Genomic DNA, 20,201 nt, shown 5'->3' on the forward strand with positions numbered 1-20,201 from the left:
TATCTCGTGGAAGCTGCCCAGACCGTGGCAACACGGCATTGCGCTTGCAATCTCCGCTGTTATTGATGGGAAAGACCGGGACTCGAGACGGTTGCACCGCTAAGGATCCATGACCCTGAAGTTGGGGGGTCTATTCATTTCTCTCAAACTCGGCCTCGCATGCTCAGTCCGTGGTGTCGAACCTAGAAAGTCGTAGCAAGACCAAGTGAAAAAAACGGCCACGAGAGATGAGGATCACCAATTGATTCCTCCATTCGTCTCGAGATGCAGTGGTCGTCCAGGGGCGATTCTCCGTGTCAATGTAGGGGGTTGAGCGACCGGGAGAGACTCAGCTTTGCGCTGGGTGTCATGGTGGTTGACGCAGGGAACCCTCATCAGTCCAAAGCATTGAGACATGTGCCGCAACGTGAAGAAGCACGGTCGTCTGTTGAAATCCTCGATTTAGGCTTGGAATGCTCAGTGCGTCTCAGCCTTGTGGTAGGGTTGGCAGCATGGTGCGGTGGTAGGGCCGATCGTCGAGTTTCAGAAGATATAAGAAAAACTACCACAACAGATAGTAGTTGTATATTCGCAGCAAGCAGCACGAGAGAAGAGCTGCAACAATTCAATCAGACCTCAAGAGAAACACAGGGGCCATATTCGTGCGATGAGGTGCTTTTAAAGTAGTGATGCCAAGCCATGTTGTCAACCTGCGCGCGACTCTCGCAATTGTTGCTAGCGATCACCTCACTTTGGCTATATCCACTCTGGGGTAAGACGACCGCCTTTGAGCCAGGGCTCATCCAAACAGCGCGCGGGCAGGCGTTCTTATAGCCACTCCTGCTATCTGACTTTAAAATTGCACCATCGATCATTATTCGATCGTCCCTGTCCCATAGGAGCATAGGGCTGAATATGGGGACGCCATTTAGTTTTCAGAAGCTTGTCTGAGACACGGCAGAGATTTCGGCTGTTGAGCTCCAGGCAGCACTCAAAACCGGTCTCCCATTACAATGCAAAGACCTAAAATGTGCTAGGCTAAGTGAAAATCATTATCTGGTTTTGACAGTTGGTTCCACGCATCTTGCGCGTTGGGAAACATGTTGTAGGATCAAGGTACGTTGACATTAAAAGAGGGTATAGCAATCGCAGATGAGGAAGTTATGCCGGCTTTTGACCCTTGCTGGCTGGAAAGCACTTGGAAATAGAAATAAACAGATGACTCCTGTAACTCCAACTATGACCATAACCCGCGGTCACTCATGCAAATCCCATATATGCAGGCCATGGTCTATCGTCCATCTTTATCGTCCATTCGGCTCAAACCAAATGATCACTCCAGCTTATCCAAATGTTCCAGCCTCGTTAGAACGACTTGTTTACTCGTCTCTTCGATTTCACCCGCAAGGAAGACTTCGTCTAGGATTGCATATACCTATACGAACATTAGCCAACTCTCTAACCATTCAAAGCCCCCTCCATATACATTCATTGGCGGGGGATGTGGCATGTTCCATAATACACTAGGGCATTACTCACCTTATAAAAGTTGAAGACTAAGTCTAGCTCGCACACGTTGCCGAAGAATTGATCGAGAACCTCCACGAAGAAGTGAATCGCCTCGAGGTATGCCAGCTCATTATCCGTCGCATCGACGCATGCGCAGAAGAAAAGGCCCGCGTATCTTCTATATACAATCTTCGTGCTTCTCTTGAATTCGACAAAGTTCGACTGGTACTTCTGATCTCGTGGGGCCACCAATCGATGAACCTAGGGACGTTAACCTCTGTCGATAGAGGGACCGGCGGATGCCAGCAGAGCCATAACGGGGCCGATCGGGACGAACCTCGCCTTTGAGTTTCACTTTCTCTTCATCCTGTGTCATTGCAATTAGGCCATTGTCGATACCCAGCCGGGAATTGGGGTGACTTACGCTGTACGGCGAATACCACTTCGCAAGTCTGGTCTTGCCCCTGTTCCCCCATTGTTAGCTTGGCCGCGCCTCCACACTCAAGCAAGGTCACAGAAGAACTCACTGGCGATTCTGGACAAGTATGAAAGAGAGAACCATCTTGATTGATGGGCCCGCGGTGCTCCGTGCGAGATCCACGGAGGAGGAATGCTGCAGCGGGCGTGGAAGCTGGAGCTGGCAATCAACTCCGCAATGGACGCCGCTAATCGCGTGATACTGCCCGCGGCCACCGCCTTCAACGTTTTTTCAGCCTTGACGCTCTATTCTTGGGGCTACTACTAAAGGATACGCAGATCTGGGCCTGTTCCACGTGTACAAGACTGTAGCAGTATTTACTCTATAAGACTACTTTTCCTAGATGGAGTTGGGTGCTATTTTACCAAAAGTAAGCCGCTAGACACAGATACCTCGGGAAAGGTTTAAATATAGTCCTGACACAACGCCAAGGGCCGTTAACGGTTACGCCGAAGGCCGCGGACTGGAGCAATTGGAACGACATCCTTTTCGTTCCGCACCCACAACCCCCAGTTAAGAGCTCCATACGAGGTCCCCGACGCCACAGAATGGTGACAGCTACACCCCTTCCAGATATATTACTATGATTTCTCAAGCATCGCATTGGGATATCTGGGACTCTACACCCTCCATTCATTCATTATTACGAGTGTCTGCAGCGTCTCTTCCAGCCTCACCATTACCATGCCCGTCTACATGCTCTACGGTTTCCGATGGCCACGGGCTGGCTTCACCGGCATCCGAGTCTACATCGTCCTGCACAATCTAGAAGACGCAACGGCCGAGTACGTCCAGCGACCGATCACGAATAAATTACTGCTGGGATCGTTTAGCAAGACGGAGCCGAACATCGTCTCGAATCTTCCCGAACTGCGCTTTGTCGAACAATACGACCCCGAGGACGAGAGCGACGAGGCTGTCAGCAAGCCCTTCGCATATGTTGGCGCGAAGGTGATCAGTATACCTGAGGAAGGGTCGCAAAATACAGGGAGTTCGTGGAATGCAGATATTTTCCAGGAGAACCCGCTAGATCCGGCTGGTACAAAGGCGCTGGCTGAGTTTAGGGATAAATATGCTGCCGGGGAGAGGATTGGGTGGTGGATTGTTTATAATGGGGATCCGGAACGATATTTTCCTCATGACGAGGATGATATTATGGAGGAGGATGAAGACTATTACGACGACGACAGCTATGATCGGTCTCAATCTTCGAGCGGCGCGCCATCAACGCCCACGGTGAGTTTGCTTGCACGTCTTACTGATTTGATATCCTATCGTCGATGTGGACTAACTATCGCGGTTTCAAAAATTGTATAGCTCCGGATTCCCGAGTCTGTCACGCGTTTCTTCAGCAGCAAATGGTCTTCGTGATTGTTGTACGAGTTATATTATGAGTGATGATTTTTCGGCAAAAGAAATGGGGATTTCATATCAATCAGCTGGCTTTCGGTGTCTGTGGGAGTCTGCTCAGGTTACAACGGGCGGACATGTGCATTATTTCCTGTTCTATCTTTTCTCTTTAATTTCTTTTATTTTTCGGGCCAGAATCAACTGGAACCATTTTTCCCATTCTTCCAACTTGCGTCAAATGTTTCCGCATTCACAGCGAATTGTCGAATGTAGTCCTTCTCCAGATCATGCGTTCTACGGCCCAACAGGACCAGACTGTGTAGTGGCGGGCCCATGTCAACTTGACTTAGTTCCTGCAGAGTGCCTGCAACAAGCTTCTGATCTGCGGCACCAACTCGGGCAGCCCCCACGGCAAGGCTGTCTGGCCCCCAAACACCCTCCTTCCGCTCTTCTTCGGTTTCCAGCATTTGACCAGCGCATTGCGCAACAGACATGTACCTTGGGGGCTCGTAGATCAAGCGCCCTCTAGCCATGTTCTCCAACGACTGTTCCTTGACCTTGATGTCAAGCAGCACAAGAGTATGAAGTCCTAGCTGGACATTTTCCTTGACTCGGTCGTAGTACGAGGACGGCTTCCAGGTCTCCGTGAAGAAGACCATGCTCACTGTTTGACCAAAATTGTACAGCTGAAGACCAGTGCAGCCAATTCCGGACATGATCGATGCATTTGGGATAACCTTCGACTCGATGCCGAGTTCGCGCGCGCGGAGGACGAGATCGGTATGCGTCGTAGCTCTTTTATGCGAAAAAATAGATGGTCAGAAACAAAACCAATAGAGTAAAGAAAAATATCAACGAGCGTACCCAAAGGGATCCCCAACTACGAGGAAAGCTACATCCACCTTGTCCGCATTTGCGAGGATGTCGTCGCTACCGGTCTCGACGAGCTCTCGGTCGGCTTCAATAACAGGACGGCCATAGAATGCTTCCTACTAAAACAATTGATCATTAATTAACAGGAAAATAAAGATAATGGGCGCAAATAAATCTTGTTGCTGGGGTTCTTACTAGTTTGGCCTTATCGACAAGAAGAATGCTTGTGTATGCTTCGAGGTAGACTCGTTCCGCCTTCTTCACCACTTCGAGGCCGCGGACTGTGATGTCCGTTTCATCGGCAAGACCCAGTCCCACGAGATAAAGCATGGTGTTTCCTTTTCCTTTTTTTATTCTTTGACGGTGACAATTCAAGCAATGGCCTGTTGCATTTAAAAGTTTCTGGACCCCACCATGTGAATTCGAGACATGGGCGGAAGGCGGAGAAACAGATGATCCCAGCAGGGCACGCGCATGGAGGCTTGCGCTGACCACTTCTTACCTTAAGTAGGTCTCTTAACTATGGGATTCATTGGCCTCGAATAGGCTTCCTTCATCTTGTTATATAAAGACGTGATTGCGCCGCCTGTGCCTGTGTTTTGTTTGATTACCGTGTTCGATATTGGTCGTAAATTCGCAATATGTCGTCTGATCGTACTCCGAAGTACCGGCAGGAAATCCAGCAGGTAAGCGTCACTCTTTTGATATTTCGATCGCTGCGCACTTTGAGGCGCATTTTCGGGTTTAATAGCGCGAAATTATCGTATTACTTCTATGGTTAGCGCTCGTCGGGTCTGGGGAAATGCGCTCATTTCCATCAACGCGAGCAATGCGATATGTTTCTTTGATGCGCCACCATATCCTCTACAACCCCGTCTCTGTCTATTCCCTTGTATTTATTTTCATCACTGGGACCAGTTATGGCTTACTGGGACCGTTTCATGGTTTGCGAGAACGAGTCTGATCCCGAGATGGAGAGCGCACTTTTGTCGCAGACGAGCACTCTTCAGATTGAGGACGAAGACGGATCCCAAGACCCAGAAGAAAATAACTCTGAGACAGATGAAATGTTCTGGGCCAAGGTTGCTAACTTCATTCGCCAGATGATGTTCGTCTCTGGAGAGACCGCTGAGCCATCTATCGAGACCACCACTCTTATTGAGGATATTGTGCGACAGCAAGTCGTTGAGATTGTATGGCCTTTTGCTCACTTGACTGTCGATATGTATTGACCCAAAGGTAGCTCGCACGCAGTACGACACTGGCTACTCGCCGTGGAGTTCGATCTATATCTACTGATGATTTGATCTTTTTAATTCGCCATGATAAGGCCAAAGTCTCCCGTCTGAAGACTTTTCTATCCTGGAAAGATGTCCGCAAAAACGTGAAAGATTCTGACGACAAGGGTGGCGCTGATGCGGCTGATTTTGCGGGTGCCGATGACCCAATGGCTGGGGGCGTCGTTGCGGGACCCCAAGACGTCACCTCTAAGCCCAAAAACAAGAGGGCCCGGGTCGGGCTTGCATGGGATGTTAATAGCTTCTATTCTGTGCAAGTCCCGGAGAGAGATGATGAAGAAGACGAAGAAGAAGAGGAGCAGAACTATGCGACTCTCCAACGTCTTGCTGCCGCAGACGAGCGAACCAAGCACATGACCAGAGAAGAATACGTATTCTGGTCTGAATGCCGACAGGCATCGTTTACCTACCGCAAGAGCAAACGCTTCAGGGAGTGGGCTGGATTTGGAATCGTCACCGAATCGAAGCCTAACGACGATATTGTCGACATCCTGGGATTTTTGACGTTCGAAATCGTGCAGACTCTGACCGAGGAGGCCCTCAAGGTCAAGGAACGTGAAGATCGCGAGAAAACCCGCCGTGGGGGGTCCGAAAATGGAGCGGAGGACACCAAGAAACGCAAGCGTGAGACAGGACTTTTCGACCCTCCGGAAGAAGGCCGCACCCCGGTCGAGCCGAGACACATTCGCGAGGCATATCGCAAACTACAAGCCACGCCGAGTAAGAATATTGCGATGCTCCTCCACAATGGCCGCATACCAGCGCGGATGCCTCTTAGACTGGTAAGCTATTATGCCCTGATGGAGATAGGTTTTGGTTGCTAACGTGCTCAGATCTAATATGTTGGGGGTTTCGATTTGGGCTTCGTGGCATGGGAGTAATCCGGAGTTAACAGAGATACCCACTTTATAATTATGAATGCATGATACGGGTGAGCGCGAAGTTGTCTTATTTAGTTTTTATTGCTTATGGGTTGGCTTTTCTTAAATACATATTTCATTCCGAGGACACCGTGCTATCTTATTTTGTACCACTGTAAAATTCTACCTTAGCGCATGATTTAGCCATCCTTCAAGCAAGTTAATTTTTTATGAATAATTGAATACATGTCTTTTTTCAGCTTCAAGACAGTTTCCAGTGAGCTTGAAGTGGTACATGTCGTTGGCGTGAACTCCGAACTCCGAACTCCGAACCCCGAAGAAGCCCGCAACCCCCCCAACTTCAGCCTTTTCTTTCCCTTTAACTCCTCCTTCCCATCAATGTATTGCAGATCGAACATTTCCCGGAGTTGAGATGAGTTCACGCCGGCGTAATGGCCAGGCTGCGTCCTGTGAACCTTGTCGGAAAGATAAAGTGCGCTGCGATCATGAAACCCCGATCTGTGGACGATGCCAGAAACGCAACATTACCAGTCGTTGCTTCTATCATCCAGCCCCGCTGACAGGAGAGAGAGACTCTCCGACTCCTCAATCCAGGTCACAGCGAATCCGGCGTTCAGCAAAAGAACGCAGTCGGAGGGAGAACCCAAGGCCGCCTTCGCCTACGCCATCGTCAGTTGAGATTAGCATTCGGAGTCCAAAAACGGACCAATCTCTTCCACCGGGTTACTTCGGCCCTACGAGCTTCGTGTCCGCCTTTTCTGGTGGCTCTGAGGGTGCTTTTTGGCCCTCAAATGATGAGGCACAGGTGCCGGGAAATAGCCACTCAATGTTACCCTCGTACTGGGTGTCTGAGACAACCAAGCTGTTGAGTATACTGCGTGAAGCTTCCACAATTGAGCAGCTGGTGCACGATTTCTATGGCGCAAGTCAATCTGCGATTCTTCCCACCCTCCTCAGCTCCAATCTTGTGACCGAAATGCGAGGTATACTAGAAAAGGACGAGACGCCACAGAGTATATATAAGAAAACCACCCAGATTCTGGAGAGCACCACCCAAACATTCCAAATGCCCACTGATATCAAAGGGAAAGAATTTCACAGGCTTTTCAGAGGCACCCAAATGCGTCTAGAGATTATAGGTCTAGTATATGCTATTGCTGGACGGTCCTGCATTTTTGGGCTCGCCCACGACAGATTTCCAGGGCACGCCGAGGCAGCATCCGCAGCACGTTTCCAGTTTGCACGGAGGATGTTGACAGCGAGCAACACTGCCATACATGTGTGCAAATTATTGACCCCGGTGAACGATATGACGAGCTGGCTTCTGTATGAAAATATGCTGCTGTCTTGTATGCTGCACGGGGACACCAGTAAGTTCTATTATCGTACTCATCTTCTATAGCAGCATGGTATAAACAATACGGGAACCAAGACGACTGACGGCCTCTCTTACAAAGGTTCACCAACTTGGCATAAGCTGGGGGAGTTATCTAGCTGCATATTCGAAGTGGGCTTGCATCGTGACTGCCACAAGACAGAAAATATTCCCACGTTCCTGCGCGAGATACGGCGAAGACTATTTGCCGCCTTTTACCATTCAGATAAGAATATGGCCACCTTTTTTGGTCGCCCACCGCACGTATCCTGGCGATATTGTGACTGCAAGCCCCCTCTCGATATTAGCGAAGATGCCATAGTAGGTGACGATCAAGATCTCGAGCGAGCTATGGAAGAGTTAGATAACGATGGCTGGAATGTCCATCCGACCTTTCGTCGAACCTCCTGGTATCGAGTTCGATATATAATTGCACCATTCCGAGAGGAGATATTAGAGCTGTCTCTTCGACCCATATACAGCGAAGCCGCAGAAAGATTAAAGTGAGTCTCCCTGAGTATAACAGTTTTATCATCTTGCTCATGTATGGCCCCTGGCAGAGATATATCCTTTCGTTGTACGCAGGCTTGGAACTCGATACCAGAGCATCTACGTTACTCAGCCAGTGATTGGAAGAGTACCCACCCCGTCGGAGTTCGCGTTATGCTCATTGCATCGCACTTGCTGTATCTGTATAACATTTTCCTCATACAAAGGCTCCTCACACAGCATGACCCATCCGCCGAAACTGAATTACTCGACGTTAGTTCAAAGATTCTCTCTGCTGTCTTGATGCTCGGCAGGCAACAAGAGCCCATGGTCGATATCCAACGCGACTTCAACTCTATGGTGAGTTTCAAACCCAAAACCCATGACTTACTCCTTCCAATTAATTAAAATATGACATAGATTGTACTGTGCGGATTTCCAAGCGCTAGTACATTAATAAAGGCTCTCCAGACCCAAGTCCGAACTGGCCATCCAATACCGTATACCGGATCTAGGGCAGAGCTCATCCGAAACCTCAGCGTCTTCATCTCGCATATCGACGCGATGGCTCGACCGCTGACATCGAACATCAATCACGCACTATTCGAACGTGCAAGTAAAGTGTTCACGAATATCCTAGATGAAGTCCTAGAATCTCGTCTACCGGTCTCATCTGCCGCCACGGGTGCTGCCGAAATTGAAGAAGCGGGGATGAGAACCTCAGCAGCATTCGAGGAAGTCTCGAGCAGTTCCTGGACTGCAGAAGGGATGGAGTTTCTGGATACACTAGACTTTGGCGCAGTCTTTGATCAGTGGGTGCTTTGACTCGGAAAAAGACAAAAGCAAAAATTGCTTTAGAGGAAAATACTCTCGTGCGCTACATCCGGATGTAGGCCAATCGAGCTTAAGAATCAGGGATTCTCTTTTCACCATTGAACGAACCAAAAGTATATCATACAAAGGACGGCGATGTGTGGGGCCGGCGTCTCATGATTAGGGGTCACTGGAATCAGCATCCTGATTACAGGATATCGTCAGTACTGAAATTCATGTTGGGAGAAGAAACGAGAGGTAAAAAGGAGAATAAAAGAAAGGGCGAAAGAAAACAACAATATGGGCCTTGAGGAGGTCTAGCTAACTTCGATGTAGGCACCCAAACGGTTCCCAAATTCGATTTCGAGAACTTCAGCCGCGTCTTCCCTCTCCATAATCATACCCATATCATCAAGATCATCGTAGTATGTATCCAAAGGTGGTTCTGCTACCCCACGCATGTGTTTTATGACAGCCTGGTGATAGTGCAACCGAAGACAATCATCGCTAATACGATGATTAGGGTCGCCCATACGAGCTGATCGGTCGAGCACTCTCCCACCAAGCCCCGAACGATCCTCTCCAAACACTATAACACGGTATCCTTGCTGTACAGGGCTTATTAACACTCAAGCCCAAGAAAAAGAGAACTGGAAAGCAAATTTAATGGTAAATAAAGAACTTACGTCAGGGTTGATGGCGAAAACGAAGTTGACGAACATTATATCCACGTCTGCAAACAATGTCAAGCCGTTTTGCGCTGAGAACATTTTGTTTGGCCCAATATCATTAGCAGCACTTCGATCAGTGATCCAATGCTCATAATTGTTGTCAACCCATGTTTGGTGTTGAGCAAGGGGAAAAATATGGGCGGCGGTCAATGCGAGCCGTGGGTTACCACCAGAGGCCTGTCTACCGGTGATGGCACATTTACTACCATCTCTCTGGAAGAGTGAGTCCCTAAAGTGTCGTTGGTTGCGCCGCATTTGGCGAGTGGAGGGCTGGTGGGTGGGAAGTCGACGGACAACTGGTTCAGTAGTTAGGGCAACATGGATCGTTTGACTGACATTGCCCATTATCACATAATGTCCCTGTCTTATATCGGCCAGGTCTCTAGGCACCAGTTCTTGAACGTCATTATCCGGGCCCAGCCTGTGTAGATGCCAGCTGTAACGTGAACTCGGAAAGATGATGAACTGCTCGCACATGTTGTGGAACTCGGCATTGGAAATATTAGGTGGGCTGTTTAACCAAATTCCTGAGTAAAAGTATCTATAGATTAGATCATACCAGTATGAGGAAACTGTATTGGCTTACCACCGAGGTAGCTCCCATCTCCCGAGAAGATATGGGTGTTCCGCACCTCGTGCGTGTGCGGAACTTCCCAAGGTGTTGGCATCGTGAGCTTTGAGACTTAGCAGGTGTCGGTCATGACTAGGATCAAGATCCAACCTGGACTAGGGAACCAAGTGAGTAGCTTGTCTACGTGGAGATTCAAGCAAGGTTGAGCCAACATTCAAGTACAAGTGAAGGCTCCAGTGAATCCCATGTAAGGGTTCACTGAAGGCCTAGTGAGAGTCGAGAGAACACCAGGCCCAAGCTCGCTGGTCTTTACTCATAACCACTGGTTTAAGAAGTTGATACTTCAGCACTAATGTAGTAAGATTAGACTTTGTGAGATTTTCCCATGATCTCATCATCCGCCGTGCGTGGCACTGCGGAAATCAAATCCGTCGGCTTAATTTTACCCAGAGCCTTAAGATAAGAGCCGCTGGAGTAGTTTGTTTGCTCCCGGCGTGCATCGAATGTAGTTCGTAGTTTAATGTATGCAACATATCACAGAGACTAGACAGACATGAAATGCAAGACTTATGCTTCTGGGCAAACCGGTGGACTGAAATTGATAGTGAATAGAAATGACTTCAAATAATGAGGGCAATTGACCCGCGTAGGTATTAATTAAGCATTAAGTTCCGGATATATGGATCGATATGGATGAATCAGAAAGCTCACGAAAACAATAACTGAAGCAGGGTATCTCAGACCATGTCCGACGCAGCCAGCTGAGTCTAGACAGCGTAAGTCCGCAAGAAAGTCCGAAAAAATAACAATATTAGAGGACATGCAAGCCAGCTGCATATTAAAACCCCACGACGAACGTCCGCAAGTGATGGTCTCGGACAGCTCCCACCCATCAAACTCCTAACCTGTGACCAAAGGGTGGCCCTAGTCGATTGTGCGAGAAAACATACCTGCTCTTGTGAGTTGTTTATTCAAGATGACAATGGAAGGGAGAGCCAGACCTCTGACAGATCACCAGCAGTACTTGCATGAAGAGCACCATCAACCCGTGGATGAGGACTAGAGATAGCTTGTCAGCATCCGCAACCGAACACTTAAATAAATGAATATTTGGCTGACCTTCATTCCCAGCTGCCTTGAGCAGCTTCACGCGGCCCTGCCTCTTCAACCACGTCGGTAACAAGTCCATTTGACATGTTCTACCCTCAATGACTAGACAGCCGCCTCTCGACCGGGGGCATTCCAGATGCCGACGCCTGCGTTCCATGATCCTTTGGATCGGCCAGTTACAAAAGGCCTCGTCTGTTCGAAAAGAGCATTTCTCCATGGGGCATTCTAGTTTCCGCTCGAAGCGCTCCACCAGCCAGTCGACCTTCAAGTGAACACCAGTGTACACGAATGAATAGAAATGGCGAGAGGTGTGTTTCAGAGCCAATGCATCCGGATACGAAAGGAATGATGAGATATGCAGATGCAGTTCTGGGGGAAGGTCCATCAGCCTGAAGTGTGGTGGTTCATCTGGCGTGCTGTTCTGCGGGGGAGCTGCCATCGCTAGGTATGCTTAAGGATAATGAATCGATGAAGACAGAAAGATAAGAATAAGAGCAGTGGCTATGTACTTATATAAAGGGAAAGAAAAAGGCAGTCAAGACGGGGTGATCCGCTGAGCCGCAGGGGCAGCGCAGTGACCGTGATACGTTGAAGTTTGAACAGAGCTATGATATCAGAACAGAGAATCGCTGCCTAATGAACGAGGAACAACGCTGCAGCCTCGAGGAGACCACCGTGGCAGGCGCCAAAAAAAAAAAAAATACAGAGAGAAACTGAAGCCAGGGAAGGGAGATGTTTCAGCACCTGCAGGCTGCGGAGTTTAAGTAAACTCGAGCGATCAAAGCAATACGAGACGACACGGCGTCATTGGGCTGTGTGTATCGACCTGAAACAAGAGGATCACCCGTCCAGAAAGCTACATGAAAACGATCATCGTTGGTGGATAGCAAACAGGGCTCTGCTGCAATTCAATTGGATTACGGACGAGGAGAACGGTGAGACTATCTGACTCAACGGTCAGGCGTCGGAGAGCGCGGAAAGGACGAGATGGACGATGGATCATGGATGGATCATGGATGGATAGATGGATGGACGATGGATGGACAGTGGATCCTGGACAGACAGTGGGGGGCGAGGGGAACGTCAGCCACAGTCAGCCTCCACCACACCGCTTTCTGTTTCCGTACAGACAGCTCATCTTTCTGCCGCCAGAGCATCTGGTTTCTCTCTCTAGCATACAACACCTCGAGATACCCTGATCAGCGAGTACTGAGAAGAAGTCAACTGCTCCGTTTCTCCTCCAATAATCGCCACCATGTCCGCCAACAAGTCCGCCTATGACAACCCCACCTCCGATACCTTCGGCGGCAAGAGCTGGGACCGCGAGGAATACGCCAAAAAAGGCGCTGAAGAGGAAGCCAAGCGGAAAGAAGAAGGAAAAGCCCGCTATGAGGCCAAACTACTCGGCAAGAAATGGCACGCGCCCGTCGACTACGGCTCGCTTGAAGCCACAACCTCCCGCAAACAACGCCTCGATGTCGCCTCGATGGTTGGCAAGACGACAATCGTTTCTGCGGCGAATGCGGTGGGAAAGCGCGGTAGAGGTGCGGGGTTCTACTGCTCCGACTGTGACCTCACGTTCAAGGATAACTTGCAGCTGGTGGAGCACTTAAATAGCAAGCAACACTTGATTGCCACCGGCCAAAGCGGGGAGGTCGCGCAGGCTACGGTGGACGATGTACGCCAGCGGTTGAGAATGCTTGCTCACCAGAAGCGCGTGAGAGAGGAAGAGGAGCGCATGGTCTGGCAGATGGACCTTGGAGAGCGACTCAAGGACAGAGAAGAGCAGCTTTCCAAAGAGCGTGAGGAGAAAAGACGGAAGAGGAACGAGAAGCGTCGTAAAGGAAATGACCAGGTCAAACAGGAAGACAGTTGGGAGGGCCGACTGGGCATCATTGCTTAGTCGAACTGCGTGCACCCTCGCATCGGGTTGTTTAACGAAAGGCTTCTTCTATACTACTAATTGTATAATACCCCTGGCGTTTGACTTGCATTTGGGTTTGTTTTATATGGAGTCCGGTCCAAAAAAGAAAAAGGCGCTCGATATGCCGTGATGTTATTCGGCAAGATTGCATTGAAGATAGTCAATATCACTCATTAAGAGATAGACAACCAGATTACCCAACGCCATACTCCAAAGTCCCCGAACTCCTTACAAGTGCCTGAATCGCCGACAGTCCTGCTTCAATCAATCTACGCACTCGATCCCCTCCAAAACGCGCATTGCTCGCGCGCCTTCCTTCTCAAACTGCCCAACTAGCCGTTCGCATTCTCGCTTAAGCCTCTCTTCGCCGTTCTTTGCATTCCACATTATCCATTCTTCCACTGTCATTTTCTTTTCGGGAGTTGCCAATTCCCCTTTCAAGCTGCCCAACGCGCTCTGCAGATCGGTATTCTCCTTGTCACTTAGACCGGCTACTATGATTTCATCGATATCGATGGGGACCCACGGATGAGAGGACTTGAGCTTTCCTGGTGATGCATTTCGCTTTGAAGGAGATGGGGTACTTGTCCCCAGAGGAAATCGAACGGATGCGTTTTTGGATGGAGAGGACAGCTGGGGCTTAGGCGCCGAGGCCTTCATGGAAGGCGGATGGTTCTCGGCATCAGAGGATTGGGGTGAGAGAGAAGGTGTTCCTCTTGAAGCAGACGGAAGCGGAGACACAGGTTCCTCTTGCTGGCCCTCTTTACTAGAACGACGGGTGTCTTCCGGTGATCTATCGGATGCAATGGACCGGGCATATTGCTTGTCTTGAGAGATATCACTGTACCGCTCAGCTGTCTTCGGAGGCACCTTAGAGGATCTGCGGCGCGAGGGTTCTTTTTCCACATGTTCCTCCTTGCTTGGTTCTGTCATGCGTGACAGTGACGCCTGAGGCAGTTGCTCTTCTTCCGCTTCAGCTTCAGGCTGCGGACTCTCTCGCTTGTCGGGCTGCTGGGACTTTTCGATCTCTACCTTCCCTGCATTTTCTGCCTCTTCCGTCTTTGCGGCCTTTGCTTTCTTGTCAGCCTTGTCGGCCTTCTTGGACTTTTTTGTCTTCTCCGATGACGCTTTCTTCTTGGTCTTTTTGCTCTCTTCGTCGTTTGCTTCTACCTCAGAGTATTCCGCCTGAGGTTTTGATACGATTTCAACTGAGACAAATGATTCATTCCGACAACGATCATCCTCTTTTCCAACGTCTTGTGCTTCTAACTGCTGGTCAGGAATGTTGTTTGGCTTGTCGGCTTTGTTTTTTGAGCTGCGACGTGTGCTTTTCGCTTGGACAGGCTCAGATTCAGGATCTTGCTGCTCAGCTGTCCCATCATTGCCGACCATTTGTTGGTCGGCTTCAGGTTCGGGGTTTATGCGGGCGTCGTCATTGACACCATCGTCAGCTGCATCGTCGGACGGTTTTGGGTCCTTCTTCGCGCTCTTCTTAGATTTTGACTTCTTAGGGCCTGGCTTAGATGTGGTCTTCTCGGTGTTCACATCTTCAATTTCCATGTTTTGTGGTTCGTCCTTTTGAGGTTCTTCCCCTTCGAGACCAGCTTTAATCGCCGCCTCAAGCTCTGAATCTCGAGGAATGCGGGATTTTGGCGCATTCTTTGAAGTAGAGGACGCCTTGCGACCTTTCGCTGCCTTCTTCTTGCCTTTTCCGCGACTCGGTTTCTGATCCTCTTCGTCGTGAGTGGCCTCGCTCTCATATCCCGGAACATCCGCAACGCTATCGGTGGACATTATGCTTTGCGCTCGAGCACGACTAGTACTCCGTTTCGTGGCCCTCTTTTTAGCGGGTGGCTCTGGTTGATCCATGGTAATTTCGTCGGCGATGCTCATCGTGTCTTTATCCAGCTCGGTACTCGATCGCTTCCTTCCCCGCGTACTACGCTTTGGTTTTGAGGTTTCTGGTTGAACGTACTCGGCCTCGTCGACATCCATTTGAGTCTCCATCTCTTGAGGCTCGTCCTTCTTGGTTTTGGAGGCTTTTGATTTCGATTTGGATGACTTTTTCGTGGATTTAGCCTTGGCTGGCTGAGACGACACACTTTGGTCCAGTTGATCCTCAACATCTGAAGGCAAAATTTCAGACGCAGTAGACTGAGTCGATTGGCGGGAAGCCTTTGAGGTACGCCCTTTCTTAGATCGCGAACCCTTCCCCTTGACCGGCTTTGCAAATACGAAAAAAGAGCAGTCAGATGAACGGCGGTAATGTTCGTCGCTAGATCGGTTAGTAAAACATATCAGGGAAGGAGCGGAGCTACCGCTTACAATGGGTTGTCTTTGGGTTCCCATCCATCAAGCGATAACTTGCAGTAGGCGCAGCTCGCCAGGTCTGCGCTTTCTTCGTTCGGGCAAAAATACCATCCGCCTTCAACCATCTACCACAGCAAATAACAACAACCATTAGATACGCTCGATCTTTCAGACGGGTAGTAAAGAGACGGGATTTACCTTGTCTGACTGACACAGCCAGCCCTTCTTGCCATCATGCGGCCATGATTCACCGAACGTTGTCAGCCTTGCCTGGGCTATCGCTTCACTTGTCGGATCTTCTATTTCAGCTGGATTCGAGCTATGCTGTTGGATATCCATCATAACAGCCCATCCACAGTCCTTCGCATGCTTTAAGTGTTCCGTAACCGGGTTGTCCTCCTCTTCCCAACCATCGAGAGCCCTTCGGCATAGAAAGCATGTTGTATTGTCTGGATTCGTTTCGTAAGGATTGTAGAAGAAACCGGCATGTGCGAGCTACGCGGCAAACTGGTTAGCATGGATTTAGATCTTCAATTGCTCATTTAGGTGTTTCGAGTATACCTCAGCTGGAGAAGGTCTCTGATGCGGCCATGTGATCGGCTTCGCGGATTTTGAGCTAGAAGACCGCCTGTCCGGGTGCAGAACAAGGTCAAAGGTGGCCAGGCGGGCGGCAAACGTCTCCATTTCGTTAGCCATTGTGCGCGAGCATCGAGACCGACACAATTCGAGATGTGGTGACTGTGAGTCTGATGCGAGGGGATTGATTGTTTACTGCCTTTGTTTAGGTCTGGGCGGTCGGACGCGCCTGCGGAGGAACGACGACACGTGATATGTGTGCAGCCTGAGGCATCACAACAAAGCCGAGGATACGTCAGATTCGGTGCTCGCGGACGGTTATTGATCGGAGAGTCGATGAATAATAATTCCACCGAGAGCTCCATCGATCACTCCAGTTACTCCATTCCATCATCATCATCCTCCCCTCAGATTTAATTTGGGAATCATGGTCTGAACCTGCAAGTATTACATGTCTCCCACTTTCCCTCTCGCGACAATGCGCGAAACTACAGTAAGATATCGCATCCCCCTTTTGTCCGATCACCCTAATGCTAACCGACACCTGCATTCAAGCTCCTCTTCTCGAACGCTGCTTCGGGCCCCTACGTGCGTCTTCGCTCGACTTACCCGGTCATCCCGCGGTATACTCGAAGACAGGGCTCGTTTCGGTATTTTTCGAGCGAACGAAATGCGATTCATCCACGAAATGCCGGCTTGACGACCCCCGGCCACCGATCCCCATCCTACAGTAGCGCCGGTGTGCAACACACTTGTCCGGACGGTGGATTATTGACACCGTCGTCTGCTCCTTTTTCAACTTCCTCCAGGGCGTTAGATACCGGTGACTGGGACGCGAACCCGAATCTGGCTATTTCGGCATTCTCCGAGCTTCCCTCGAAGGATTTCGGAATCAATCAGCATATGGTAATCAATCAGGAATTCAAGGAAGCTTTGCGACAGATTCTTTGGCAGTTTAGAGCACCAATTCGGTATGCCTTTGCGTATGGATCTGGCGTATTTCCCCAACATGGCAGTGCGCCGGGCTCCGAACAATGCCATCCGTCGGCCCCGGCGGCAATCCAGAACATGCAGCAAGGCAAGGGAAAGATGATTGATTTTATCTTTGGTGTATCTTATTCACAACATTGGCACTCATTGAATCTTGCGCAACACCGAGATCACTACTCGGGGCTGCGCTCCCTCGGTTCTTATACTGTCTCCCAGGTGCAAGACAGATTTGGGGCGGGGGTTTACTTCAATCCCTATATAACCGTCAACGGTACCTTAATCAAGTACGGGGTTGTGAACATTGACACACTATGCCAGGACCTTAGCCAATGGGACACGCTATACCTCGCTGGCCGACTGCAAAAGCCTGTTAAAATCCTGCGGGACCACCCGAAGGTACGGCTTGCGAACCAGATGAATCTTTTGTCTGCTCTCCGGGTCGCTTTACTACTACTACCGGAGCAGTTTACAGAATTCCAACTGTACAACACGATAGCATCTATCAGCTATATGGGTGACCTCCGCATGGCATTGCCTGTAGAAGATCCCAAAAAAGTCAACAATATCGTTTCTTCGCAAATGGCTAACTTCAGGCGGTTGTATGCACCGCTCATTGAAAATCTGCCAAACGCTGTCTTTAATGACAGTCGCTGCTCTTCCGAAGACTGGATTGATGACCCCGAGGCCAATGTGCGCCTGACGCAAGATATGGACCCTGTAAAACGCGGTAATATGGTTCGCCGACTACCCGAGTCTTTCCGGGACAGGTTATACTTCCAGTATCAGACGCGTTTTGAGATCCCTCGCGCCGAATTCATGAAGATGATGGAGGAGAGTAATGACAAGGACCCGGAGCTTGTTCGCCGCAGGCAAGGTGGGCCTTTCGAGCAGCGCATTGCTAGTGACGAAGGCCTCACGAAAGAAATACAAGGCGCGATCACAAAGACGATCCGGTGGCCAAGCTCTGTAGAGACGGTCAAGGGATTGTTTACTGCGGGGATATCTCGAACCTGGCGTTATCTTAAAGCAAAACAAGATAAGTGGAAGAACTCGGGGAAAAAAGAGCCGGAGCCAAGCGAGGAATCTCCAAAGGAGCATAAGAAAGAATAGAGATGGTAAACTATTGTGCGTTATTATTATATTAGAGCATATCACGGCGTTGACCTGATTGATGGTGGTGGTCTATACTAAAACTTTATACACTATAAGGCTACAGTACCTGAATAGAAATACGAAAGATGTTACCTCTTGATGCCTTTTCTAGCTAATTGGAAAAGACCAACAATTGTATCCATTCAAGACACAGTTCACAATTTTGTACGCAGTGACATGTTACAGCGGCCTGAGTCATAGTTGGATCTGTAGAGGGCACTTATATAAGCTCCGCGGTCCCCGCCACTCCCCGCCGTCATTTCTTCTTTTCCTCCGCCCAACCAGACGGAAAACCGTTTACCACACCATTTCCCTGAGCTCACTTCAAAATGGCCTCAAAGCCCTCCGCCTTCGATCTCTCCAAATGCGCGCGCAAGAACATATTAAAACTGCAGCCTTACCGATGTGCGAGAGAGTATGTACCCCACCATCCCCTCCGCAACCGGCGCCGCGACTAATATAATTGACTTAGTGACTACAAAGATGACGGGACAAATGTTCTACTCGATGCCAATGAGAACGCATATGGTCCCGGTCTAGCCCTGAATCCTGAAGGCGCTCTACAGGACTCAGCGGCCAATGGCGGTTCGACGGGGTCATCGAAGCCTGATATCGATCTCTTGGGATTGAACCGATATCCTGATCCGTACGTGCACTGGACCTACAGTTACTCCAGATCTTGCAATGCTGACTGCAATTGATTGATTTTAGTCACCAGCGCCCGCTCAAACAACTCTTTTGCAACCTCCGCAACACCCACACCCACACGGACAAGAACATCACACCAGAGAACCTCTTCGTCGGGGTCGGATCGGACGAAGCCATCGATGCCCTTCTCCGCGCCTTCTGCGTTCCCGGAAAAGACAAGATCCTCACCTGCCCACCTACATATGGCATGTACTCCGTCAGCGCCGACGTCAACGACGTCGAGATCGTCAAAGTGCCATTAGACACCGAGAATGGATTCTCCCTGCAACCTGAAAAGATCAACGCCGCCCTCTCCGCCGACCCTACGATTAAGCTCGTCTACATTTGCTCGCCGGGGAACCCAACAGCAAACCTAATCGCCAAGTCCGACATCCAGAAGGTCCTGGAACACCCAACGTGGAATGGTGTCGTCGTCGTTGACGAAGCCTACATCGATTTTGCCCCCGAAGGCTCCAGTCTCGCCGAATGGGTAGCCGAATGGCCCAACCTAGTCGTCATGCAGACCCTCAGTAAGGCCTTCGGTCTCGCAGGTATCCGGCTAGGTGTTGCATTCACCAGCCCCGAAATTGCAACCCTTCTTAACAGCTTGAAAGCGCCCTACAACATCTCCAGCCCAACAAGCGCGCTTGCAACTGCGGCGCTTGGGAATCCCAAGAACTTAGAAGTTATGCGCGCCTACCGCTCGAACATCATCACCCAACGCGACAGACTCATCAAGGAGCTCCCGTCGATCCCTGGTGTCGGGCGTTTCCTCGGCGGCACGGAGTCGAACTTCCTCCTTGTTGAAATGCTCGATAAGCCTGCGGACCAGGGCGGCAAGCCTAGCAACCCCATTGCGCTGGCGACATACGAGGCCATGGCCGAGAAACGTGGCGTTGTGGTGCGGTACCGCGGTAAGGAGCTAGGGTGTGAAGGATGCCTGAGAATCACGGTTGGCACGGAGGAAGAAGTTACGAGGTTTTTGGAGGAGATCAAGGTTGTCTTAGCCGGGTTGCTTAACGGAGGCGAGATCGCCTCGCGGAAGTAAACCTGTTCTATGGCTGAGATTTACTCGAGACATAAAATTTACGGTTCAATAGAGTAG

General features: G+C 49.9%; 11 protein-coding genes across 11 annotated transcripts; 6 read left to right on the forward strand and 5 right to left on the reverse strand.

Moving 5' to 3' along the window:
• Positions 1–1,034: 1,034 nt before the first annotated feature.
• ASPSYDRAFT_41550 (AP-2 complex subunit sigma) lies at positions 1,035–2,112 on the reverse strand. The gene is made up of 5 exons (XM_040846301.1): positions 2,016–2,112; positions 1,913–1,952; positions 1,826–1,855; positions 1,519–1,749; positions 1,035–1,414 (listed from the first exon to the last, which is right to left on the reverse strand). Exons 1-5 carry the CDS (start codon positions 2,048–2,050, stop codon positions 1,313–1,315), a joined length of 438 nt encoding a protein of 145 aa, XP_040706649.1. The 5' UTR covers positions 2,051–2,112; the 3' UTR covers positions 1,035–1,312.
• A 538-nt stretch (positions 2,113–2,650) lies between these two features.
• ASPSYDRAFT_196787 (uncharacterized protein) lies at positions 2,651–3,337 on the forward strand (the record flags this gene model as incomplete). Its single annotated transcript, XM_040843736.1, has 2 exons — positions 2,651–3,202; positions 3,284–3,337. 2 exons carry the CDS (start codon positions 2,651–2,653, stop codon positions 3,335–3,337), a joined length of 606 nt encoding a protein of 201 aa, XP_040706650.1.
• A 176-nt stretch (positions 3,338–3,513) lies between these two features.
• dph5 (diphthine synthase) lies at positions 3,514–4,519 on the reverse strand (the record flags this gene model as incomplete). Its single annotated transcript, XM_040851669.1, has 3 exons — positions 3,514–4,111; positions 4,181–4,305; positions 4,385–4,519. 3 exons carry the CDS (start codon positions 4,517–4,519, stop codon positions 3,514–3,516), a joined length of 858 nt encoding a protein of 285 aa, XP_040706651.1.
• A 185-nt stretch (positions 4,520–4,704) lies between these two features.
• ASPSYDRAFT_41552 (transcriptional regulator SPT3) lies at positions 4,705–6,634 on the forward strand. Its single transcript, XM_040846302.1, has 4 exons — positions 4,705–4,875; positions 5,293–5,382; positions 5,433–6,269; positions 6,321–6,634. The coding sequence occupies exons 1-4, from the start codon at positions 4,831–4,833 to the stop codon at positions 6,324–6,326; spliced, it is 978 nt and encodes a 325-aa protein (XP_040706652.1). The 5' UTR covers positions 4,705–4,830; the 3' UTR covers positions 6,327–6,634.
• A 146-nt stretch (positions 6,635–6,780) lies between these two features.
• ASPSYDRAFT_55597 (transcription factor domain-containing protein) lies at positions 6,781–9,057 on the forward strand (the record flags this gene model as incomplete). The annotated part of the gene is made up of 5 exons (XM_040849065.1): positions 6,781–7,742; positions 7,774–7,777; positions 7,801–8,246; positions 8,460–8,505; positions 8,653–9,057. 5 exons carry the CDS (start codon positions 6,781–6,783, stop codon positions 9,055–9,057), a joined length of 1,863 nt encoding a protein of 620 aa, XP_040706653.1.
• A 305-nt stretch (positions 9,058–9,362) lies between these two features.
• ASPSYDRAFT_28464 (HNH endonuclease signature motif containing protein) lies at positions 9,363–10,444 on the reverse strand (the record flags this gene model as incomplete). Its single annotated transcript, XM_040844525.1, has 3 exons — positions 9,363–9,653; positions 9,732–10,303; positions 10,363–10,444. The coding sequence occupies 3 exons, from the start codon at positions 10,442–10,444 to the stop codon at positions 9,363–9,365; spliced, it is 945 nt and encodes a 314-aa protein (XP_040706654.1).
• An 870-nt stretch (positions 10,445–11,314) lies between these two features.
• Positions 11,315–11,896, reverse strand: ASPSYDRAFT_86500 (uncharacterized protein; the record flags this gene model as incomplete). Its single annotated transcript, XM_040851670.1, has 2 exons — positions 11,315–11,406; positions 11,467–11,896. 2 exons carry the CDS (start codon positions 11,894–11,896, stop codon positions 11,315–11,317), a joined length of 522 nt encoding a protein of 173 aa, XP_040706655.1.
• An 816-nt stretch (positions 11,897–12,712) lies between these two features.
• Positions 12,713–13,360, forward strand: ASPSYDRAFT_55598 (U4/U6-U5 snRNP complex subunit SNU23; the record flags this gene model as incomplete). Its single annotated transcript, XM_040849066.1, has 1 exon — positions 12,713–13,360. The coding sequence occupies one exon, from the start codon at positions 12,713–12,715 to the stop codon at positions 13,358–13,360; it is 648 nt and encodes a 215-aa protein (XP_040706656.1).
• Positions 13,361–13,645: 285 nt separating this feature from the next.
• ASPSYDRAFT_28467 (uncharacterized protein) lies at positions 13,646–16,387 on the reverse strand (the record flags this gene model as incomplete). The annotated part of the gene is made up of 4 exons (XM_040844526.1): positions 13,646–15,656; positions 15,707–15,816; positions 15,890–16,186; positions 16,253–16,387. 4 exons carry the CDS (start codon positions 16,385–16,387, stop codon positions 13,646–13,648), a joined length of 2,553 nt encoding a protein of 850 aa, XP_040706657.1.
• A 358-nt stretch (positions 16,388–16,745) lies between these two features.
• On the forward strand, positions 16,746–18,367 carry ASPSYDRAFT_86503 (phosphatidate cytidylyltransferase; the record flags this gene model as incomplete). The annotated part of the gene is made up of 2 exons (XM_040851671.1): positions 16,746–16,760; positions 16,823–18,367. 2 exons carry the CDS (start codon positions 16,746–16,748, stop codon positions 18,365–18,367), a joined length of 1,560 nt encoding a protein of 519 aa, XP_040706658.1.
• A 371-nt stretch (positions 18,368–18,738) lies between these two features.
• Positions 18,739–20,144, forward strand: ASPSYDRAFT_142925 (histidinol-phosphate transaminase; the record flags this gene model as incomplete). The annotated part of the gene is made up of 3 exons (XM_040841286.1): positions 18,739–18,824; positions 18,882–19,055; positions 19,121–20,144. The coding sequence occupies 3 exons, from the start codon at positions 18,739–18,741 to the stop codon at positions 20,142–20,144; spliced, it is 1,284 nt and encodes a 427-aa protein (XP_040706659.1).
• Positions 20,145–20,201: the final 57 nt, after the last annotated feature.

This window comes from Aspergillus sydowii (genome assembly GCF_001890705.1).
Source record: "Aspergillus sydowii CBS 593.65 unplaced genomic scaffold ASPSYscaffold_2, whole genome shotgun sequence".
Classification (NCBI taxonomy): domain Eukaryota; kingdom Fungi; phylum Ascomycota; class Eurotiomycetes; order Eurotiales; family Aspergillaceae; genus Aspergillus; species Aspergillus sydowii.

Excerpts from the sequence above, each read along its gene's own strand:
- ASPSYDRAFT_41550 (XM_040846301.1), bottom strand. The coding sequence starts at position 2,050 with ATGGTTCTCTCTTTCATACTTGTCCAGAATCGCCA. Across the intron at positions 1,953-2,015 it reads ATACTTGTCCAGAATCGCCA|GGGCAAGACCAGACTTGCGA; the intron begins GTGAGTTCTTCT and ends ATGGGGGAACAG. Across the intron at positions 1,856-1,912 it reads AGTGGTATTCGCCGTACAGC|GATGAAGAGAAAGTGAAACT; the intron begins GTAAGTCACCCC and ends GCAATGACACAG.
- ASPSYDRAFT_41552 (XM_040846302.1), top strand. The coding sequence starts at position 4,831 with ATGTCGTCTGATCGTACTCCGAAGTACCGGCAGGAAATCCAGCAG. Across the intron at positions 4,876-5,292 it reads ACCGGCAGGAAATCCAGCAG|ATGATGTTCGTCTCTGGAGA; the intron begins GTAAGCGTCACT and ends TTCATTCGCCAG. Across the intron at positions 5,383-5,432 it reads GACAGCAAGTCGTTGAGATT|CTCGCACGCAGTACGACACT; the intron begins GTATGGCCTTTT and ends ACCCAAAGGTAG.